The sequence below is a fragment of the Culex pipiens genome, chromosome 2, assembly GCF_016801865.2.
Source record: "Culex pipiens pallens isolate TS chromosome 2, TS_CPP_V2, whole genome shotgun sequence".
In the NCBI taxonomy this organism is placed as follows: Eukaryota; Metazoa; Arthropoda; class Insecta; order Diptera; family Culicidae; genus Culex; species Culex pipiens.
In genome coordinates, this window is record NC_068938.1 from 82,202,521 (window position 1) to 82,223,716 (window position 21,196).

Sequence of the window (21,196 nt, forward strand, 5' to 3'; positions counted from 1 at the left end):
AATTTTGGCAGCTGTTCATATGTAAATATTCACAAATCATACGTAAATACGTAAATGTTCATACGTAAATATTCAAAGATCTGTTTCTTTTGGAGGAATTTTCTGACTCTATTTGGCGTCTTCATCAAAGTTGTAGATGTTGATGAGAACGTAAAAATGTTAAAATAACCTCTTAAAACTTATGTTAAAATCACACAAAGTTCTTTTTATACTTTATTTTTCATTGTTTTTTCAATAAGCTTCAGCTTTTCTTCATCTTTTCATTAATCTAACTGAATCGAATATAACTAAATCATTAACTACAGCAAAGATTTAAAATGAATTATGTAAAACTAACTAATAGTATGGCTTGCAAAAAAAGTTTGATCTTTATGATAATAAAACAGTAACTCAAAAAAATATATATTTGAAACAAAAGATAATCGGGCGCGCATGATCATTATTTGTATATTTTCCCTTAACATTTTATAAAGTTAAACAGTTTTCTCTTCTATTCGCTTCTCTTCTCTTCTATTGTATATATCTATATTAACTTTTCAATAGGGCGAATCTGTAGATGTAAACAAACAATCTATCCCATTTGCTCTAGTGACAATTTGAGCCAAACATTTCATTAGGGCACAAAACCAAAAACCGCGATTCGAGAATATCGCTGGCAAAAAGTGGACAACTAGTTTCAATTCCTATTTAAAAAGAAAGCTTGACTGGTGGTATTTTTTACTAATGATACGATAAAACACATCATTATCCTCAACTCGTGCTTGCCATTTCATTAGGGCACATAACTTTTTTAGACAAGAGTGTATCCCTTTCACACCTTATGTAAACTGTCATTCGAATGAAAGGGATACACTGTTGTTTACAAAAGTTATGTGCCCTTTTGAAATGTTAGGCTCCAACTCTGCTTTAATGCTTCTTAATTTATGTTGATTTTCGCAATAAAACTCATAATTTTAAAAAATCTCGTTATTGGGCCCTTTTAACTTTCCAACTGTTGTTCATAATGGGCCCTTTCTAAATGCAATTTCGAAGAGAACTGAAAGGGCACTAAAGCGCTGTCACCTGATTGTTGTTTTTAAAGATGTTTATGAGCCTTTTTGTTCAATTAGAAATAATGAGGAATTCAGCGGAAATTTTGATAATTGGTGAAGTTTTGTGATCGAATGGTGTAGATAAGGTATGTGAAACATAAAAATTCTTCAAAAGTGTACTAAACAACAGCCGCGAGCCGTATTAAATATTGTGTTTCGACGAAGTTTTTTCTGCAGAAATCTTTGGTGAAAAGTAAACAAAACTTAGTTTTGAAGTGAATTAGTGTTAAGAATGTATCAAAAGTTCACTTTGTAACATAGAAAGTTCCTTAACCAGGAAAAACTAACGAAAAAGAAAAAGGCACAACTGAACTTTTTTCTGGTTTGGAGTGAACATTGTTATGTGCCCTTTTGTGTTTTTGATTGTTTCAATAGGAAATTGTTTGCTATCAATCTGGTTCTTGGAGGGCATGTAGGGAGTGTACTAATGAATGGAATAGTGGAATAATCCCGAATGTTTCCGTTTTGGTTTTGTGCCCTAATGAAATGTTTGGCTCGAATTCACGTTGAGTATGAAATGGATAGGCTTCTTGTTTACATCACGGATTCGCCCTATTGAAAAGTTAGTACGGATATTATACATTCTATTCAATTACAAGTAAAAACCTTAAGTCTTGCCTTCAAGACTTATGAAAACCGTATAAGTAAGAATTTTTATGTTAAAAAGTTCAAAAATTAAAAAAAAAACTGAAACAAAAAAAGTTTATTTTATTTGCGGTTTCAACGGGTACCATTTACCTAAAATCATTAGAAATCGTGGAAATTTCAGGGATAAAATTAAATATCAAGATCAAACATAATATTATGAAGCTAAATTCATTCAGTTTTGAATAAATCAAGTTCTAATTCTCGAATTTCTTTTATAATTCTGCCTTCAAAATAAAATAATAGTAAAATTTTTACTATGAAAATGAATTAACGGTACACATCAACCATCGCTTTTGCACCCAGATTTCTGTTACAGACATTTTAGTATCTTCAAAAATACGGGAACTATCGATATGATTTTTTATTCATCCCCTAAATTACTGTCTTCAAAGTTATTTACAATAAAGTTTGACCATTTTGACAATCAGATTCTTTCAGGATTGGGTCCGTAAGTTTGACAACTTTGGAATAAGAAGACAACAACTTCTTCGGTTGCTGTGCACCCTTAAATATGATTTAATTCAAAAAAAAATCGAAAAAAAATTATATCGATGCTCCAAATAGCGATAACTGAATATTGATTAAAAAAAAAATGTTAAATATCGCGGGATTTCACGGAAATCGTGAAAATTCACTAACTCTAATGAAAAAATAGGTACACGGAAGGAAAAAAATTCCGATATTTAAATTAACTTTTTTCACAAAAAAAAAAAACAATTTCTCAAAATTCGTATCTGGTTTTTAATATGTTTTAAAAGGGATACAAATCCGCAACACATGAACCACACAATTTAAACAATATATTTTTTCGAAAAGTTCACATATTTTTTTTTAGAATTGTCTAAGAAACATTGAAGGTTGTACCTCTGGTTGCAGAGATATAGCGGATAAAAACTTGCCCCGACTTCCAAGGATCCTTAGTTGATCCATCGTAAAATGCTGGCTTGTGAAATTATTATTTTTTTGGTTTTTAATCGTGTTTTTTACCATTGTACATTGAAATTTACCCTATTGTCCATATTTTTCTGAGCGTGGTTATTTCCCAATTCTTCTTATGGGGCCATCCATAAACCACGTGGACACTTTAGGGGGGGGGGGGGGGGGGTATGGCGATTGTCCACGCTCCATACAATAAAGGTTTTTTTGTATGGACAATTGTCCACGAAGGGGAGGGGGTTCAAGTTTGAGAAAGACACCTAATTTATTAGAAAATCCCCTCTACCGATTTTTGGATGATTTAAAAGCATTTTTGTATACACGGTTTTTTTTTTAAATTTTATATATTTTCAAGCAATTGTTTTCCACGGGTCGGTAATACTCAGTATGTTACAGAAGTAAAGAAAACCCATCAAAGAGATACTTTTTGATTCCCCTTCTCCGTCGTCCGTGCACCCAAAATCATCTCAATCCTGGGAGAAAATCCCACCATTTATCTTCCTCGCAAAGCCACTCAGTACTGTCTATCTTTCTTCTTCTGGGGCGAAAAAAAAGTCGAAGGACATCTACGCTTCGCTACGCCAATCAACGAACGGCAGACGGAAATGTTCGCCCAACCACAATTCAGCGAATGTCGCTGCTGTGTAGGACGAAGAAAGCACATTCAATGAATGAATGAAAAAACAGCATTATTGTTATCAAAGCACGAAGAACTGGGTCAACAAACGGGAGCAGCAGCATCCAACTTTTTCGTTACATAATCTACAATCCTACACACACACCCACACCAAGCTTGTAACTTTGTTTTATCAGAACGTTTTTTTTCCTCTCTGTTCTCTTTCTTGCACAGGCCTGGACAACTCAATGTACCACTACGTGCAGTCCTTCACGAACAACGAGGTCGGCGGCAAGCAGCTGCTCAACATCCGACCGTACGAGCTCGAACAGCTCGGGATGCTTTCGATAGGGCACCAGGAGATTGTGCTGGAAGCGGTGGAGTATCTGAAGAACTTTGTAAGTTACGATCTTGACTGATGCTATACGAAGATGTTTTAACGTCTTTTATTCAATCGTTTTGCAGAACTACAACCTGGACAAGGAGAACCTGCAGTTCCTGGCGTTGCACGTGGCCTCGGCGTCGCAGTCCCTGTCTAAGCAACTGAAATACTCGGACCAAACCAAACTCGAAACTCAGATACTGAAGGATATTACGCGCACGGTTGCGGCGCTCAAACCGTTGATCGGATGGCTGGACCGGGTTCCGTTTAGAGGTACCTCGAACTACTGGCCAAGCAGCGTTAGAATACTTATTGTCTCTCTTAACAGGTCAAAAGCAATTTGACGAGCTGCGCACGAGGATCATGCAGCTGGGGCTGGAGATGGCCACGATGGCGATGCGAGATCGGTTCTCGGTCAAGCCTGTTGAATCGGTTGGTAGAACCGGGAGTCTTTGGTTAGGAACAGTCCGTAATAATGTTCGTCTCTCTCGCAGATCTGCAGCACCGCGGACAAGCTGGGCAAGATTGCGGACTACATCATCCAGGACATCTCGGACCCGATGGTGCTGCAGCCGGCCTCGCTCGAGCTGGTTACGCTCAAGAAGCGCGAGTCCGACCTGGGCTTTCTGATTATGCCCAGCCTGAACGGGATTCACAGGTGAGTTCGGCGGTTCTAAGGTTCTACACTTTGTAATTACTTTTGGGTTTATTCGAGTATTGACGATGAGGCTACTTTTCAATTCAATATTATGTTAAAACTGGAGCAATGTTTAGCATGAAAACAAGAAATCCAAAGAATGTTACTTTTAACACTGTAAATTTTTGGTGCAGGCGAAGTCCGATATCCGTTGAAATCCGCCTCTAGACGGGCTTCGATCTAAACATTTGCCAAAAATCCTATTTTTGATCTTCTAAGAGCATTCGAAGGAAGAACTACTCGAATTTTAGACATTGATGGGTTTGATAATATGACTTGTTTTACTTAGCTTTGTACTTGGCCATTGTCTTGGAAAAAAATTGGGGTTAGTTTTTGACCAACATCCCCTACCATTCTTAAAAGTTTAAAATAAGATCGTAAGGCAAAATTTACCCTTCTGGGTTAATGTTGATTCCAAAAGTACATAAAATTTCCCTTAAAATTACATGTTCCAATTTTTTTTACAGTTGAGTAACGGAAAATGGCAGAATTTTTAGCATTTTTCGAAGAAAAATACGTTTTTTCGGAATTCTGAGTACGCCATCAAATTGGGCGTCAAATTTTACATAAGTTTTCGTAAAAGTGAATATTCAATGAACAATCTTTTTTTTTATATTTGACTGATTTTGATTACATTTTCAAAACATATCAGTAAAGATTAACGTTTTTGCCTTCCTCACCTCACTGAGGCAAGGCTATAAAATCACTCGAAAATTGAACTTCTTAAATATACCTTTTAGATATACCTTCACGTATTCATATCGACTCAGAATCAAATTCTGAGCAAATGTCTGTGGAGATGTGTTTAGACATGATTTTTTTCCACACGATTTTCTCAGAACTGGCTGAACCGATTTTGGCCGGGTCAGCCTTATTCGATTCGTTTTGGGGTCCCCTAAGACCCTATTTAAATTTATTCTGTTTAGTAAAGTATTTAAAAAGTTATGCTAAGAAAAAGAATTTTGTATCTGCAAAAAAGGGTTATTTTTTGCATAACCTCAAAAGGCCGGGTGGCGAGGCACGTACGCCGGGTCGCGCCAGATGCGAAACGCCCGGTGCCAAATTGCTTCAAATGAGAGTCTGCATGTTTTCTGGAAAAGTCTGTATCAGGTATATATTTTTTCGTAAACTTATTTTCATTATTACTTTGTAAATATGAGGAAGGCACCAGCCACCTGATGCTGGATTAAGAAACGTTACTATTTTAAGTAACGAAAATGTATAAAAAGTTTTATTTTTGTGCGAAAGTGAATTGAGTGAACTAAATTTGTTGTTGATTAACTATATTTATCATATACGAAAGGTATCATGCTAAATGATGTAAATTTACATTGACTTAATTGAAAATTTCACGAGTTTTATGTAAATTTACATGTTTTTGTGTTGAAAAAATCAACTTTTTCCGCGTCCGACAACCCAGTTTTTATTTTCAAAAAATCATATCTGTGAAACATCACCATTTTGCGATATGTTATTTCAAATTGTCCGAGGAATCCGATAAATATATTTTCAGCAAGGTTGTTAATCGAAAATTCTATCGGCGATAATCTTATCGCCGATAACGGACGATAACTAATCCTTAAAATCTTTCTAAAACCAATAAATTGAACCAAATTCTGTCAAAATTTTCAATGCTTTCACTAAGATTTTTTTTCAGTAAGGCTGGAACAAATTTTATTTAATGCTTTTGTTTTTAAAAGATTGCAAAGATGTTGCGTCGTTCCAGAGAAATCGAGAAATGAGAAAAACGTAACGCACTGCGTAAAAAGTAGGTTCTCTGTATCGCAAAAAGTTTGTTTTCAATAAAAAATTTGTTTTCGTCAAATCTTACATTTTTTTTTTTTTTTGAAAACTTATGATTGCAAAACAACTGAGCTGGTGTAAATGCATTTTAAAACACTTTTCCATGCAAATGTTGAAACTATGGCTTGTTTTATCAATATTTATATTTTTTTATCCCCCCCCCCCCCTGGGGACAAAAATCTTGAAAAATATTTGCATCGGCCTAAGTAATATAAATACTCAAACCTAAGTGAGTATAAATACTCAAAATTGTTCACAAAATACCGTATTTTTTTTCGAAAGTACTCCAGTTTTCATATTATGCAAAATGGATATCAAACGAAGTGAAAATTTATGCATTTTTTTGTTGACTATAAGGGTCCATTTTCATAACTCCTGAAATCTTGTTTCTTGCTGCTGAATTCTTGTCAAACCGGTTAAAAAACCGGTGCAATGTTGCATGCAATTTTATAGCAACGCAGCCAAAAAGGATTGCTTCCGGTAAAAAATGCCGAGAAATGTCACGCTTCTGTCAATGTCAGCTAGTGAAAAAAAAAACACCGCACAAAAAGTTGCGATTTTATGAAAAAGAAGTTTTATACAAAACAAGTCAAATTGCCTCACTTTGATGAAATGCGAAATAAATACAATTTCTAAATTTATATTCCGAAACAAGATCCCATACATCATAACCAAAGATGAGCTTTTGAGTGGCAGAGATAAAGGAGGCTTTTCAGAGAATTTTAATTTGGGGTCACTTGAAGGGAGAGGGGTTTGGCAGATACCAGAATTTCTAATGCAAGGGAAAAACTAGATTGCGGACAGCGGCCAGAGAAAAAAAACGCGTTGTTAAGACAATCGCGAAATACCTAGTTCTCTCTCCTGCGAACGATCTTCTGCTTGGCATTATTTTCACCGGGCAAACGCTGCCCAACCCCCAAGCCGAATCACTTGCGTGCACCCAGTTCGTGTCCTGAATAACCGGTAGCGTCAAGCCCACGGTCCAGATCTGCGCCAACAAGAAATAAAAGTTCCAAACCCAAAGGAGGCAGAACTACAACTGTGCATCATTTGCTTCTCCAAACTTGCTAGGTTCCTCCAAATTGACGAACTATCCAGCTCAGTCTGTCCAGCTTTGCGGCCACGCCGCCTGCATCGCCTTCGGCCAACTCTCTGCCGACCAGCCCAAGCACGATTTCATCTCATTGGGCGATCGCCTCCACATTTACCGCGGCCTCCTCGGTGGCTATCCGGACGCGCTCGCCGGGTATCGAAACGGATTCGCAAAGCGGAAAAATTGTCAAAAGCTGACCATCGACCCAAAGATGAAAAACAGCCAGCTCGCGGAGTTAAATCGTGGCGTGGAAGTGATGTCGTACGCGATGCTGACGGAAATGGCGCAATCCGGAGATCAGGACCGTTGAATCCGGCGCGTGGTAAAGGGCACCTGCTTTTTTCTAAACCAGTTCTGTCCGGCAACCAAAAAATATTAGAATCAAAGCGAATCGAAAAGAAATCAAAATGTACACAAACAACTGTCAAACAGAATTATAGCACGATTTTTTGCCTGCCATAACTCATTCTTGCTTGACATGAATTGAATTCTTGTACGACAAGAATTGAATTCTTGTCGAACAAGAATTCAATTTTTGCTCCGCTCACCTCAAATTTTTTACATCAGTTTTTTCAAGTATTTTATGGTAAATTCATAAAAAAATTATGTAGGTCAGTTAGTTTTGAGTAAGCAAGCATGTTTGCGAGATTTTTCGTCAAAAATAATGCGAAAGTAACCGAAAAATAATTCTTGTCAAAATCGAACCGGTAACATGAATTCAAGAACATGAATTCTGGAGTTATGAAAATGCACCCTAACTTAGATATCGTATATTACCGTAAAACAAGATAACTTATTTTTTTTCAAAAAAAACTGAAAAATTTCAAAATTTGCGTAATGGGTATTAAACGAAGTGATAATTTGGTATGCTTTTTCACTTTACCTATGTTTTTTTAATAATACTAAAATTTTCAGAAAATACCGTATTTTTTCAAAATTACTCTAATTTTCATAATTTGCAATATGGATACCAAACGAAGCGAAATTTTATATGCATTTTCACTTTATTAGAGTTTTTTATTGAACATATTAAAATTTTCACAAAATACACGATTTTTTGAAAATACTACATTTTTCACAAAATACATTACTTTTTAAAAATACTAAAATTTTCAAAAAATACATTATTTTTTAAAAAAATTCTAAAATTTACAAAATTTTGCATGCTTTTCTCTTACTACAAATTTCACAAAGATACCGTATTTTTCGAATATATTAGCGAAATTTTACATGCTCCATAAAACATTGCTTCGTTTGATACCCGCATTACAAATTTTCACTTTTTCGTTTGACACTTTTTTAGTTTGTACCCCGTTGGTTGATCAAAGTCAAACTAAAAAGTGACGAACTGTCACTTTTTACACGGCGCTCACGCACACTATCAAAACAAACGTTTGGTAGTATGTATGAACTCCGTGTAAAAGGGGTGCCAAACTAAAAAGTGACCCAGTTCGTTCAACAGTTGATGTCAAACCAACGGGGTTTGAGTGCATTTCGAAAAATTACGGTGTTTTGTGAAAATGTTAGTGCTTTACAAAAAAATAATAAAGTGAAAATGAAAACAAAATTTTGTTCGTTTGATATCACTAGCGTGCCCAGATCCTCAAGGAAGGTGGGGCAACAATATGAGCGTTTTGAAAATTTCGTCGTTTATGGACACCCCCTTAGCAATTTTAGAACAAATTTCTGAGGATGGTGGGGCAACTGCCCCATGTTGCCCCACCCTGTGCACGCTAGTGTTTGATATCCATATTGAAAATTATGAAAATTCCAGTTGTTTCGAAAAAATACGGAAAAATATCTTGATAGATTATCTGGCCTCGATAATTTTATCATAAACAACCTTGATTTTTACCCTGGGCCTTGTAAAGTCAAGGGGCATGATTTGATCCTAGTGCATTAGTTAAAATTTGGGTATACATTCTTTTTTATAAGCACTATGGACACCACTTCATGCTACGAGAACTCGCTTTGGCGCAGCCCCAGGGCTTAAGCGTTGACCGATAAGCTGTCTTCGTGAACTAGGTAGTTCTCCGATAGTGAAAATATCACAATTGCACAAGACACCGCTGCTTCTGTGACTTTTTCACTATCACAATGTGGGATTTAGGTGGGACTGCAAGATAGTACAATTGATTTGTTGCTTAGCATTAGCATTTAAAATAAATCTGTATGCTTTCCAAATCTATTTGATGATAAATTTAGTTGCAATTGTTAAGTTAGAGTAATGCTGTCAATAAACTTTGATTGATGTAGAATACTAGGCATTCTTGTATGTCAAATTGTCCATAGAGTCTCGATCAATCAATAATGTAATGATATCGGACAAAATTCGTTGATCTGTTGAACTAACGGTTTTCGGATTATGGTTGTATTGACCATTGTTGTGAATCGAGGAACTACGGATCTTTTGACGTAAATGGTCATTTCTTTTTCAAATCGCGATTGCTATCCTATTTGTATATCAGTTCATATTTTTTTATTATTTTTGATAGAAGTTGTACTATAACAGTTAAAGGAACGCTTAGTTTTGAACATTAAGTTTAGAGAATTTTAGATTTATGTTTAGATTTTCAATCCAAAGTAGTTAGCAAATGAATATTTGGACTTATATGAATAGTTGAACATTTTGGACTTATGAATAACACACAACTGTGCATTTATTCTAGAGTCAGATCCATACAGCGTCAGTGTTTATTTGGTCGAAGTGTACTAATTCATTGGCAGATCTGATTCTAGTTGTAATGTACGACAAGACTACTGACGGACGTGACAGGACGAGGGCCCAGTTTAGAGGTTTCAACATCAACGATGTGCGGCTGGAACACCCTCCCAAAAAAAAAAAAAAAAAAAAAAAAAAAAAAAAAAAAAAAAAAAAAAAAAAAAAAAAAAAAAAAAAAAAAAAAAAAAAAAAAAAAAAAAAAAACAACCTTGATTTTTAGATAAAGGCTCTTTGGCTATAAAGTTAGATATTTGAAACTACAAGCTATCAATCAACCACCAAGAAAGCTAAATTCGGTTAATATGACGCGGAGTTACGATTTGCGAAAATCAACGAAAATGACAAATGTTTTGGACCACCCTAACACGGCGCAGAAAATCTTTGTGGCAAAAAAAAACAAAAAAATAAATACTGGTCTAATAATTCCAGCCAAGGAACCACCAGAAAAAAATAATGAGCCCGATCAGAAATAAAATTGCTGTATATAGGAAAAAAATCATGTTTTGCTAAAAATCACCAACAATCAGGATCAACTCGGATCGCTTTGCACTCTTCGTCAAAGTTGTAAAAAAATTAATTTACTACAAGAATCTAAAACTTGAACATTTTTAGACAAGAACTGCGCCACCTACCTCTAAGATTCTGAATTCAACCGTTCTAAACTTTCTCTTTCTCTTTCTTTCTAGAATCGCCGAGATAAAGTTCAACTCCCCTGCACACAACTCGGGCAAGGTGGAGGAGGGCGACGAAATCGTCCAGATCAACTACCAAACCGTGGTCGGTTGGGAGTACAAAAAGGTGCTGGTGCAGCTCCAGGAATCTCCACCGGGTAATACTTTCTCAAGTCCTCAGTCATGTTGTCGTGTTTACTCAACTTATGCCTCCCTCCAGACGTCCTCCTCACACTCAAGAAGCGCCCCAAACACACAAAAATCTACGGCCAAATCTACATCAAACCCTACCGCCTCCCAAGCAAGAAGCGCTCGCTGCCGTACCGCTGGGGCGAAAGTCTGCCCAGTCCACTAGCTCTGCAAGATTTCAGCCTGCCGCTGGCGCGCGTCCCCGAGAAGCCCGTCTCGTCCGACTCGGAGTCGGAAAACAGCGACATCCTGACGCCGACGGACGTGAAAAAATCCGACAAGGACATCCGGCTGTACCTGCCGAAGCCGCGGGCCGTCCTCCAGCGGCGCCACACCCTGTCCAGCTTCAAGGATCTGGTGAGCGTTTCGTTTTGGCACGAGCGCCAGAGCAAGCTGCTGTCGGCGGATCCGCAGAGCCTGCGCGACAAGTCGGTTTCGTTCGGGTTCGGGCTGGAGATGTCGCTGCCGCGGCCGACGACCTGCCTGGGGATGGTGAATGGGGCCGGTGGGGTGGGTGGAGTTGGCGGGCAGGGGAAATTTAACAGCTTTGGAGGGTTGAAGGGGAGTTTGCCGGATATGGTTCCGTCGGAGAAGGGTGGGACGGGGGAGAAGGTTGAGGGTGGTGAGGATGGTGAAGAGTACAAACCGGGTATTTCTAAGGTGGTGCGGTTCGAGTCGAACATGAAGTTTGAGGAGTGCCATGTGGACACGAAGTACACGTGCAACGTGGACAATACCGTGCTGGAGACGTTCGAGCCGATTCCGTACGTGGACGAGGATCCGCCGGTGGGGCAGTCGGTGAACGATCGCGTCAAGCAGTTTGAATCGATTGCGTGTAAAAATGGCACGGAAGGTCCGTCGAAACCGGTGCCGGTTCCTCCAAGAGAAAATGCAGCGAGTAGCGGGACTAGTTCGAGCGGTCGTCCGGTAACGAAACCCATTCCAATGCAGAGGCAAATTTCGCGCGAGACGGATATCGCCGAGGCCATCAACACGGTGCTGATCAACCGGGAAATGGTCAAGCGTGGCCGGTTGGACAAAAGTTACAGCACTCCGGCGTACGACGACGATATCCCACCCGCGATCGAACCCCGCAAGGAGCACCTGATGAAGGCTCCCCCGGTTCCACCACCACGCCCGAAGAAGACTCTCGAATCAAACATCAATCTAGTTCCGGAGAAGCCACCACCGCCGTCCCCCGCCGATCTAGGTTTCGTCAGTCCCCAGCAAGCATCCACGTCGGGTTCAGAACACGGCGACGACAACAAATCCAAACTCGCCAACCTGGTAGACTTGAAGCCGACTCGTCAAGACCCTCCACAACCCACCCCTCCTGCGGAACAGCAGCAACCGTTCGTGCTACAACCTCCTCCGCGCCCAGCCGAACGCATGATGTCCCCACCGCGGCGGATTCCCCCGGCACCAGCAGCCACCAAACACTTTCTCGAAGGATCGCTCGAAAACACTCCGTCGGAACTGTTCACCCCGAACAAAACGAAGAGTCTCACGCTGAAGAAGAAGAACTCGCTGCTTTCGAAGCGGCGCAACGTTTCGCTCAAGACGCTGTGCGTCAGTGACATTCAGGGTCATCTGTACCGGAGGACGAAGGACCGGAGCGGGTTGGCGTACTGGGCCAAGTATTACTTTGTACTGATCGAAACGACGCTGTACGGGTTCAAGTCGAAGGACTCGCACAAGGCAAACAGCATGATCTTCCTGTCGGGTTTCACGATTTCACTGGCCAAAGAGGTCCACTCGAAGCCGTACGCGTTCAAGGTGTACCATCCGAACAAGACGTTCTACTTTGCGGCGGAAACGCAGGAAGCGCTCGGCCAGTGGATGGATTTCATCAAGCAGGCAACGATGAAGGGCAACAACAACGCCCCTGGGAGTTGCTCGGTGGACCACAGTGTGAAGGAGCTGTTTTCGGAGACTGACAGTTCCGAGGACGAGTTCAGCTTGATGGACAGCCAAACCAAGCTGAATCTGCTCTGTACGCCATCGCCGCAGCTGTCCTCCTCGTTAGGACGAAGTTCCGAGCGGGCGTTTCACTCCGGTGATGGCACGCCAACGTCGTCCAAGCAGTCCGACAAATACCACCTGAACTTTGGCTCGCTCAAGAAATTCACCAAAAGCAATCCTTTTAGCTCGGACGGACCGTCGGCGGGCAGCAGCGCAAGTGGTGAGAGCAAATTTTTCGGATTTTTTAGCTCTCACAAACACGTAGAAAAATCCAACTCGAGCGAAATGCCCGTCCCGACGTCGCAGTTTCGCAGCTACCGAAAGGTCCCGGGCGGTTCCAACGGCGGGCTCCAGATTGGCACGGCCAACGTGACACACGCACCACTGGACAGTGCCTCGGAAAGCATGACCGCGAGCAATCTTTCCCTAGCATCGACCGGTCCCCCGGTAATGATCCATCATCAACCCCCTCCCCCACTGACTCCCCAAGAGGACAAACCAACCCCGATTATCGTCGAGCCACTCCCGTCGGAACCGTCCACTCCCGTGCTCAGCGATGAACTCCTTAATTGTGCCAAGAAAAACAAACGGATTTCACCCCACAACTTCATCCACGCGTCCAACCCGAACCTGGTCGAGTTCGACTTCCAGACGGTCAAAGGGATGCTCCAAACCACCTGGGACAGCAACCCATCCTCCCACGGCAACCTCCACTCGATGATCACCCTAAAAGACCTCATGCTGCAGAAGCAAGCGGAAGAAGCGCAAGACATGTACAACAAGCGGGTCTGCCTCGGAGTCGAACGCCTGGACGATCGCGGAAGCTTAAAAAAGAACCTTGCCAAAACCTCCGAAACCAAGCCGGAAAATCACGCCGTCAACGTTCCCGAGTCCGTCAACAAAATCCAAAAGCGACGACTCCCGGTCACCCCCGACTACGCCCAAAGCTTCAAACTGGACGACCAGGACATTGTGTACACGCGCAGCAAGGAAGGTCAAAAGCTACGCGACTTTGGCTACGAACTGATCTCCGGCGACGACGCGTTCGGCGCCGTACTCGGAAACACCTCCAGCGCAAGCAGCACCACCGAACCAAAACCCCGCACCGAAGGTGGCTCAATCAAAAAGAAGACCCGCACCTGGATCAGCGCCGATCGCCGCAACGAGGAATCCTCCTCATCCGACCGATCCCTCCGGGACAGCTTCAAAAAGTCCAAAAACAAAGCCGTCATCGCCAAGTTGGACAACATCAAGGCCAGCAGCGAAAAGCTCTTTCAGTTCAAGCACAGCAGCAACAACGACAAGGAATCGCTCAAAACAAAACAGCTAGACAAAACAACGCCCGCGTTGAACGCGGCCATCAGCAAAAGTCACCCCCAAACGCCCCAACTCTTCACCAACGAGCCCACCTTCTTCACAACAACCACCACGAGCAGCATGATCGCAAGCAGCAGCTCAACGGCGACGGGGTTCGTCCCGGGCGGCATAAAAAAGTCCAACACGTGCTCGTCCGACTTTAAGGAGAACGCGGCGAAGGTGCCGAACGCGAGGAAAAATTCGGCGCCCGAGCGGAGTGCGTCGTACTTTACGAAGCTGTCGTTTAGTGGGGGGTCCTCGAGTGGGAAGACGGCCAAGGAGAAGAAGCTGCTGGGGTCGCCGGGGCTGCACCGGGCGTTCTTCGGCAAGAATCAGCAGCCGGCCGTGATTGATCACGAGGTGTTTTCGCCGATTACGTATACCAAGGTAGGCTCATTTGTTGATCTACTTTTATGAATATTTTTCAGCATTTTTTTGCAGTTTCAAGTTCATAGTCCAACATTTAGGCCGTCTCCACGGCTCACTATGGTACATTGGGCGGCCAAGTTTCAAAAATGTGACCTTCTCCAAATATTTTTTGGTATTTTTTTCTCGAAAGTAAACATTCTAACTAAGAAAAATCCAAATTTTCAAAGCTCTAAGTTTGTTTATTACGGAGATACGCAAGCTGAAAGTCAAAAAATGGATTAAAAATCTAGCGTTTTTCGTAAACAAGGCAGATTGTTTAATTTTAACATAGCTCAGCCATTTTAAATATTTTATTAGGACAATTATACATCGTTGGAAAGGTAATGAGATAAGATTTGAAACTATTAATAGATAAAATGTTGTTTCCAAACCAAAAACTGAAGTTTTCATCGAATAACTGGAGCATTTTTTTTTTGACAAAACTTATTGTTTTGTGTTTGTTAATCGAGTACTTTTTTTGCTAACCGATGCTAAACATGAAACTAAGATCACTTGAAAGATTGGATCATAATCTAACATTGCTGAAATTTCCAGCCTGCGATTTTTTGCGTTTTCGGAGATATGCCATTTTGAACATTTACGTTTTATCAAAAATCAATACCTGATTTCAAGAAGTTCGAAATGACTTTATTGGAATTTTCTGTTGCCTACATTTAAAATTGAGTACCTTAGTCAAAATAAGGTATTCGTACCGAAATTTCTCAAGCGAAACTGGAGAATCTCAGTTTGATACCGAAAAAAGTATTCAGCAAAATATTGACTTAGCATGATGAATTTCTGCGATCAATCCATGAAACTGATCCACATTTAAGTTCTATGTTGGTTAGTACAAAACATCATAAAAAGTACCTTTAACATATCCTGAAGCTGTCAGAAACTCTATAATCAAATGAATTTTCATGAACAAGAACATAAGGATTAGTAAGAATATGGTTTGTGTTTTATCGTTTTACTTCATAATTTATATTTTGAATAAAATCATTTTTTCTGTTATTGGATTTAACAATTAAAATTTTCGAAATTTATGCCCGTAAGGGTGGGGGGGGGGGGGTGGTCTCAAGTTATATGTCATGGACTCACAAAAAGAATCACACAGCAGTAAATAATAAATATTTGACTTAAAATGAATTTATTACGCTTAACATAATTTTGTTGGAGGGGAGGAGGGGAGGGGGGGGGGTGAAAGAAAGAGGAGGGAGGGGTTGTGTCCTTAAAGTGGGGATGTATTAGCTTATTCATAATTTAATAATATAAACTTGCAATACAATATATACGCAATTCTGTTGCACTTGTTTTTCAACACCATATGAAAAGACTATTTATTATAAACAATCAACTATTGAAAAACATGAAAACTCATAAAAATCGACGTATATCATTTCAATACCATACAATTACCCAAATTTGTATGAAAAAACATTTAAAAAGCAAAAAAAGAATTTGGCCGCCTGTTTGTATGGAGATGGCCCATAGTGCGGCTGGGGTCCAAATCAAATCTGACATCAAACATGAACAAAAACTCAAAAAAATCAAAAATCAAATATTTTGAAAATTGTGAAATTGTGAAACTAAAAAAAAATTATCTATTAAAAATTCAAAATTCAGGGGGGCCACTTAATTCGGGAAATCGGGAAAGTCGGGAAAAAGTCGGAATTCGCCAAATTCCGCAAAAAATCGGGAATAAGTCGGAAATTTATGATTTTTGGTCAATAAGTCGGGAAAAGTCGGGAATTCCAAACATAGGGAGCGTTCTTTTATTACGTATCGCAGTTGGGGGGGGGGGGGGAGGAGTGATCGAAGGCCATGTTGCGCTCCATACAAAATTTAAAAAATGTGAATGGATTTTTTTTTACAAGGGAGGGGGTCCAAAAATCTTTTTTTTCTGCGTAATAAATATAAGAACGCTCCCATACTTGTATGAAAATTAATTTTAACTCTTGAATAATTTTGTAATACTTTGTACAATTTTCGAGTTAAATTCACTCAATTCTGCTTTAGTAACTTACTTTAAATTTAAGGTACTTTTCACTATTTCAATATATTTGAGTATGGAAAAGCTGTTTAAAAAATTAAAATCTTAATAAATATTGGATGCAGTTGACACAAATTTTCATAATATTTGTTATGTATCATATGATCTCTATTAATTTTTGTTTATCAACAAGAGGTAAAGTTAATGAAAAATGATAAATTAAAAATAGAGCCGAATGCCCGGCTTATAGTTATGATTCTATTTCATTTTGTCACATCTATTGAATATTTGAAAAAAGATTCCAACTTGAGTTTGGCAATGGTTTTTTTTATAAATATTTTAATTGTTTAACTAGATTCATTAAGTAATTTCGAATATTTTTTTCCAAAGGTTGCCCTTGAACTTTTTTGTGAGTATGGGTAAATTAACTTCTATAGACAAAGCTTGATTTTCTGTTTTCGAAAAACTTAAATATCGAATAAAATCCAAAATTTAAAAACTTTTTTACGTTTTGAAAACATGAAGAAAATATTGAAATTGCAAATAAATTAATCCAAGAAATTTTGAGTTATTGCAAAATTGTTTAAAAAATTTGTCTCTTCAAACATTTTGCTTAAAATAAGTGGGAAAAATAGGAATGAAATTTTAAATTCAGTTATCTTTAACTTTTTGCCATTTCCAGTTGAAACGAAGTATCAAAAACTATACGTTTGCCAATTTAAAAAATAACATGAAAGTTATAAGTATTGTTGAACTTTCGTTAAAGACTTATTGTTTGTATTTCTACTCTGAATCATAATAATGAATTTCCAATTTTGAAGTATTTGTTGTTCAGTTTCTGTGTTTACAAAAATTGCCAATTGTTGGATTTTTTTTAAATTAGTTTAGATTTTTTTTCGGTGGTTGATATTGACTTTTCTTATAGAGAGTTTTTTTTGTTTGAAATCATTCTTTAGATAAGAAATGCCTGAGCTTTCTGGAAAAGTCTGGAAAAGTGGGGAATTTGAAAATGGAATTTGAGTGGTTACCCTGAAAATTCGGGATTGCCACAAAAGGCTGAAACTCAAAAGGCAGAATCTCGGAAGGCCAAAATTCAGAAGGCAAAACGTCTCAAAAGGCCGAATGTATCGAAAGGCAGAATGATTATGGAATTCAGAATTTTGTTCATATTTTCACGATTTTCATTGATTATGATGATGTTCAAAGATGCAGTAAACTAACAAACTATGACCTTTTTTGAAATTTTTAAGCGAAATAAGTACATATTGAGTACATTTTGTTTATCTTTACCGATCATTTTGTTACCATGCATAGTGAGTAGAGTAGAATGAATTAAAGCATTTCAAAAGTGTTTCAATCTTGTTGTTTATTGAATTATGGTGACGATAATCGAAATTTCATCATTCGTCACCAAGTACTTAAATGAATTCAAATAATTACAATTATTTTTTTGCGGCAAATAAACTAAAACTTTAAAAATTTAGTTAGCAGCAATGCTAGAAAGTTATGCCTTCTTTATTTCGAAACCAATTTTTGTTGTATAACTATGGTTTATGAAAATTATAATAGCAAATAGCGGTTTGCCTTATGAGATTCAGCCTTTTGAGCATTCGGCCTTTTGGAATTCGGCCTTATGAAAATTCTGCCTTTCGATTGATTCGGCCTTTTGAATTTAGGCCTTTCGGGATTCGGCCTTTCGTAGGAGACCCGAAAATTCATCATTTTTTCATAATACAGTTTTTGCCTTCCTCATATTACTGAGGAAAATCACTCGAAAATGAACTTCCTTATTTGACCTCCTAGACCCGAAAAAAAAACCTCCTAGACACTACATATCGACTCAGAATCAAATTCTGAGCAAATGTCTGTGTGTGTAGAGATGTTGGTCTGTGCACCAAAAACATGCACAAAATTTTCATTTTTTGCATTTTAGGTGATTATGAATGCTCCTGACTCAACGGTTTCAGAAACACCCAAAAAGCCAAAATTTAAAATTTTGTTTATAGAACCTTTTTCCAAAAAAAACTCGAGAAATGTCCTTATTTTGGACCTATTGTACTGCCGCTCGAAGCTGTCCGTCCCACATGTAATTTCGTCAATTTTGAGGTAATGATGCAGTTTGGTTCAAAATCATGTAGACTATCAGAAATCCCAATAAAATTTTATAATTTGTTCTAGAAAATCCACTTTTTCGTGAAACTCTAACACGTAGCCTTAATGGCGGGACAAATTTGACATGCGTTTTTCTCGGCTTGCTGTTTTTAAATATGGGACGGACTCGATTAGAGCGCCAGTGTACCTATTGTACCTATTTTGGACCCAACCGGCAGAATTACGGTGATTTCATCAATTTCTAACCTTTTTTTGATCATTCGCGAAAATCGATAGACGGTGGGTGAAACGACATATTGGTACTAAAATTAAATCTTTAGATATGGGTCATTCCATCTCAACTGTGCACGAAAAAATGCAAATTTGAAAATTACCCTCTCCGATCCTGCTCAAATTTGGCAGAGCTGTTGATACTATCAAAACATGCAAGAATCCCGAATTTCATCCAAATCGGACCACCTCCTCCATTTTTTTACCTCCCCAAAAATTCGACTTTTTGGCGATTTTTGACCAAACCTCCTAGTTTCAAACGGCGATAGCTCAGGAACCACAAATCTTAGAAGGTCGGTCTTAGACTCAATTTTGAAGGAAATTGGACGTAGAATCCATTTCCGTGATCAAAATGTTGATTAATTTATTTTTTCTACCTGTATTGCGCAATTGAAAACTTTAAACGGCCGTATCTCAAAACACCCCAACTTATTTTTTTGATTTGACCTCGCCATCGTGTTCCCCGGCCAATTTTACATAAGAATCACTTATCGACAGAAATGAATATGTTTCGTTCCAGAGATATCGAATTTTAAAGTTTAGTGTTTTCGAGATTACCTACATCAGCTTCATTCGCCGCATCACAGGCGGGCTGATCAATAACTGCTACCTGGTGTTCTGGGAGATGATTAATTTAATTTATATTTTTATAATTTTACGCAAATATTTATTCAAATGGCTAATAGGGGAAATTCTCGTATGTTTGGCAGATTAAGTCCTCGCTCCTAGTTTCGTCCAATTTGCTCATTTTCACTATTCAAACAACAAATTTTGCAAAACTTTTGATAGAAACTTGCTTGTTCACTTCTTATTGAGCTATTTATCTCTCGATTTCAGTTGAAAACGCTTTTAATCAGCTGTAATTGAATGCCAAAGCGCTGATATGGCAACATTAGAGGAACGCTGGAATTAGATGCTGTTCCCCTACCTTGATCAATCTATTTTTGTGAAAGGAATATTTATTGGGTTATTTTGAATGCACCGTTTTTTACATGTTGCTAACCGTTTTAGAGTACCTCCGAGGCCATGACTAGGGCCTTTATCATAAGCGGTAGCAAAATAGTGCCATTCAGCAAAAACCCCAAAACCTGCTTTATTATTATTATTATTATTATTATTATTATTAAAGTTTATTATTGACACTTTACCATAATTTGGCAAATCTGATTTATGGTTTAAAAGATTGATCATATTAAATCAATTTTTATATTGTGAGCCAGCTTCATTTGATTAAAAGATGATTTTGGTCAAGGTACATTTAATTAAAAAAAAATCCTTATACGTGAGGACAGCAGCCGTATTGTGTTCCAAGAATCCAAGAATGAAAGAAGAAAAAAAAACTGTTGTTCGGACGGTGTCGAAATCATCGCAACTAAATTAGGGGAATTAGCCGCTTTGCAGCAGATCAAACTTTGTGATTTTCTTACATTTTTCAGTTTTATAATTTCCAGAAATCCTTTTCCTACTCCTTGTGATCGTCCTTCACTAGAGTACAACAAATTTTATTCATTTTAATTCATATTTTTTACTCAATAATGTATCGTGCACTTATTGTTCAGTGTTACTAACAAGATTAATTGCATTTTCCTGCTCGCTTCGTCAGAATCCAATTCTGCCCTTTACTGTGTGTCGTTATTGCTCTGTCCTGTGGGTTAGCACAGAAATTCACTTATTTTTTTTTTTTGTATGTATGTATGTATGTATGATCCCCATACCCGCAGGCAACTTGGTCCCGAAACACATGTGAGCGCTAGGTGAACAATTCGATCATCTTTTACTCCGTAATCTGTACACCCACGTGCATAATTTTTTTTGCACGAATTTTAGTGCTACAAATACCGGCGCAAAGAATAAAAAGAAAGCCCTTTCCCCTCCCCAAGCACCGGAAATTGGTAGCGGGTGTAGGGACACTTTGTATAGACGCCCTTGCTCCCATCACGTCACTGAGGGTATGGAGCGACGAGAAATTAATAAGCATGCCCCCCTAGTCGAACCTTCATTAGAGAAGCAGGCAATCCACAACTCACAGCGAACGACCAAAGGAACACCCTACCGCGTATTTAGTAATATTGGCGTGGTTTGTCTTTACTGAAGTGTATGGATGTTAGAGTGGATGAAAGTGTCAATTGATAATAAAAATGGAAAGCTCTCACCAAATACGAAGAATTTTGGAATCAGCTCAATTCCGATCGTCTCGCAACATGACACTTGAAACTTCACAAATCTTGAATTCCTGCCTTGATCAGC

General features: G+C 38.8%; 1 protein-coding gene across 2 annotated transcripts in view; it reads left to right on the forward strand.

Annotated features, from left to right (window-relative positions):
- LOC120424553 (uncharacterized) overlaps positions 1-21,196 on the forward strand; it is a 30,691-nt gene that overhangs the window by 5,968 nt on the left and 3,527 nt on the right. For both annotated transcript variants that reach the window (XM_039588721.2, XM_039588720.2), the window contains exons 2-7: positions 3,526-3,689; positions 3,757-3,946; positions 4,002-4,105; positions 4,168-4,331; positions 10,675-10,817; positions 10,880-14,553. In XM_039588721.2, the coding sequence (XP_039444655.1) occupies positions 3,526-3,689; positions 3,757-3,946; positions 4,002-4,105; positions 4,168-4,331; positions 10,675-10,817; positions 10,880-14,553 (4,439 nt within the window). The remainder of the gene's footprint in view (positions 1-3,525; positions 3,690-3,756; positions 3,947-4,001; positions 4,106-4,167; positions 4,332-10,674; positions 10,818-10,879; positions 14,554-21,196) is intronic.